Below are 3,360 nucleotides of genomic sequence, written 5' to 3'. Positions count from 1 at the left end.
GTTCTTTTGTGGGTGCGACTCCATTGCCGCTGACGGCCACTCACACAGCACCCCACTCTACACAAAGCTAAAGATCGTGTCCAGGGGCTTTCTTTGGAGTAATGAAACCGTGACGGGGGTACAGGATTGGGACAGCCAGCCTCCTTGGAGTGGGGCAGCTATTCCTCTGAAGTCTTCTGGGAAGATGTGAACTGTGTGGTGTCAATCACTTTATTCACATAAGGGCCAATGAGCCACCACAGGAGGTGACAGGTGACAGAAGACCAAAGCATAAGGAACTGCTCCAAACACAGCTGAGAAGGACAGTTGCAAGAGGGTGCGACACAGTGACATGCGGGGAGACTGTTGCCCAGCGGGCAGTAGCTATCAGAGCCTCCTTGTGTCATGCCAACGTTCTATGCTTCCAAGCGCAGGGCAAGGCATTAGTCATCGATGCCATAACTATTCACGAATGAGCTGGCAACAAGCCACCCAGCACGGACACGCTTACAAGCTTCACTCAATTCATTACAAAATCTGCTTTCCAAGCCCACTTGAACCCAGCTCACAAGACAGTCTGCGTGGAAACACTCAACACTGCACTTTCTTCATTAAGGAAGCAGGGTGCAGCACCAGGGCACAGCTTCCTACTAACACATCGGGCTAAGACAGAGGAACATGGCACACACACACGCTCACGTGGAAATCTGGGCGGAGTTCTTGGCTCCTGTTCTCATCCTAGCCCAGACCTAGCTGAAGCATCATCTTGTTAATAAACGAGTTGGTCCTGGGGACGGCGCTGTGGCACAGTGAGCTAAGCAGCTGCCCACAATGCTGACCCATCCTGCAATGTAGCTAGCACTGGCTGGAGTCCTGGCTCCTCCTTGCTAATGCAAAGCCAGTGAAGGGTGGTTCAGGTGCCTTGGGTTCCTCCCGCCACCCAATAGTTAAAGCTGGACTCAACTCCTGGCTTCCACCTTGCCCAGCGCTGGCCTTTGCAACCACCTGGGAAGTGAATGAGCAGATGGAAGCTATATCTCTCTCTCCCTCTCTTTCTTTAACACCATTGCAAATATTGAAATAAATAAGTAACAAGTGGAGCAGCCAAGACTCAAAGGGCGCCAGCAGCGGCGGCCTAAGGCAGGGTGCCCATCCTCTGCTTCCCCAGTCCCTCCCAGCAAGACGTGAAGGGGCAAAATTCCTAAGACAGGAAGGGTCAGCGAGGACAGGGAGAGTCCCGGGCCAGGAAACACCCAAGTCGGAGTGCTCCGCCCCTGTGCTCCCTACCTCCACCCCAGGCTCCTTTCAGAGACCAGAGAGCCATGGCAGGGGTGACCCCAAGGAGACTCATGGCCACCTCCCGGCTGACTGTTCTGTCTTATCACATGGCAAGGCGCTGCGAGAGAGAGAGAGAGAGAGAGACAGAGAGAGAGACAGAGAGAGAGAGAAAGACGCCTGGGTTCCCCTCTTCTGGAAAAGTCTGCCCTGGGGTCTGGGGGCATCCGGCACAGATGGAGACTTCCAGAAGGGTCCAGAAGGGTCCAGAAGGGCTGCCCCTGGCCCTGTCTTGTGAAGTCATCACCCAAGTGACATCACAGACCCCAGGCCCGCCGCCCCACTCCCTTCCCCCGCTCCCGGATGCCCGGGGGAGGGGCCCCCTCAGTCTCTGCAGGGGAGGGGGACCCCCTGGCCAAACCTCAAGCTCTTCCCCTCCCTCGGCATATACCTCACTCACGCCGAGGCCATCCGCAGCCATGGACGCGCATAAACCCACCACGTCGGAAGACGCACAGAGCTCTTCCGTGGGCGCCCCCCAGACAGATCTGAACTCCAAGGGCGCAGCTCCAGAAACCAGCTCCAACTCCTTCCCAGCACCGGGCACGGTGGGTGATCAGCAACCGCCTCCCCGGACCGGTGCTGTGGTGATCGACATGGGTACAGGCACCTGTAAGGTGGGCTTCGCCGGGCAGACGCGACCCATCTACACCGTGGCCACCGTCCTGGGCTGCCAGGCCCGGAAGCCGACAGACACGGAGCAGCAGCCCAGGCTGGAGACATACATCGGGGAGGCTGCGCGCGCGCACCCGGAGCTGGCACTGGTGCAGCCGCTGCGCCACGGCATCGTGGTGGACTGGGAGGCGGCCGAGGTCCTGTGGAGGCACCTGCTGGAGCACGACCTGCGCGTGGGCCCTCAGGACCACCCGCTGCTCTTCTCAGACCCACCCTTCAGCCCGGCCACCAACCGCGAGAAGCTGGTGGAAGTGGCGTTTGAGTCGCTGCATGCACCTGCCATGTACGTGGCGTCGCAGTCGGTGCTGTCAGCCTACGCGCATGGCCGGGTCAGCGGGTTGGTGGTGGACACGGGCCATGGCGTCACCTACACCGTGCCCGTCTTCCAAGGCTACAACCTGCCACACGCCACCGAGCGCCTGGATCTGGCTGGGAACCATCTGACTGCCTTCTTGGCCGAGGTGCTGCTGGGCTCCGGCTTCCCGCTGGGCCAACAGGACCTGAACACGGTGGAGAACATCAAACATCGTTACTGCTACGTGGCCGCCGACATCCAGCGGGAACTGGCGCGCCCGGAACACGAGTGTCGCCAGACGTTGCGGCTGCCCGACGGGCGCACGGTCACGTTAGGCAAAGAGTTATTTCAGTGCCCGGAACTCTTGTTCCGGCCACCTCCGATGCCAGGGCTGGCACCCGTGGGCTTGCCCACCATGGCCGAGCAGAGCCTGCGCAAGGTGTCGCTGGATGCGCGCTCCGACGTGGCGCACAACGTGCTGCTGTGTGGCGGCTCGTCCCTCTTCCCCGGCTTCGAGGGCCGTTTCCGTGCCGAGCTGCTGCGCTCGCTGCCGCCCGAGGCGCACGTGGTGGTGGCGGCGCAACCCACGCGCCACTTCTCCGTGTGGATCGGCGGCTCCATCCTCGCCTCCCTGAGGGCCTTCCAGTCCTGCTGGATCTTGCGTGAGGAGTACGAGGAGCAGGGCCCGCACATCGTCTACCGCAAGTGCTACTGAGAGCGGGGTGAGGGGTGGCAGGTGGAGTGGACAATAAAAGACCACTCCCGCCAGTGGCGCTGGCTTATGTGCGCGCCCCCATCCCTTCACACACACACGCGCCCCGTCTCTGGGCTCAACCTACAGGCAACACAGACTCGGCCCACCAGCTCGGGTCCTCCGCTAGGATCCTGGCCCACCAGCCCCCCTCAACAGCTCAGCCTCTGCTGGGGTCCTGGCCCAAGAACCCCCTACAGCTCAGTCTCTATAAGAGTCCTAACCGACCCCCCTGCCCCCCCGCACACACAAGCCCCACCACTGATGGGGTCATCTGGGCTCTGGCCCCTTCAGTCCTCTAGGCTCACCCCCTGCTCGGGTCATG

The 3,360-nt window shown here is 61.0% G+C and overlaps 1 protein-coding gene across 1 annotated transcript; it reads left to right on the top strand.

The window, feature by feature from the left end:
- The first annotated feature begins 1,733 nt into the window (after nucleotides 1–1,733).
- On the top strand, nucleotides 1,734–2,999 carry ACTL9 (actin like 9). The gene has a single exon (XM_040990160.1). The coding sequence runs from the start codon at nucleotides 1,734–1,736 to the stop codon at nucleotides 2,997–2,999; it is 1,266 nt and encodes a 421-aa protein (XP_040846094.1).
- Nucleotides 3,000–3,360: the final 361 nt, after the last annotated feature.

This window comes from Ochotona curzoniae, unplaced genomic scaffold (genome assembly GCF_017591425.1).
Source record: "Ochotona curzoniae isolate NIBS_2020 unplaced genomic scaffold, NIBS_Ocur_1.0 contig_605, whole genome shotgun sequence".
Classification (NCBI taxonomy): domain Eukaryota; kingdom Metazoa; phylum Chordata; class Mammalia; order Lagomorpha; family Ochotonidae; genus Ochotona; species Ochotona curzoniae.
This window is presented reverse-complemented; position numbering and strand designations above follow the sequence as displayed.

Bases quoted from the DNA above. Each gene is read 5' to 3' on its own strand.
- ACTL9 (XM_040990160.1), top strand. From the start codon at position 1,734: ATGGACGCGCATAAACCCACCACGTCGGAAGACGCACAGAGCTCTTCC.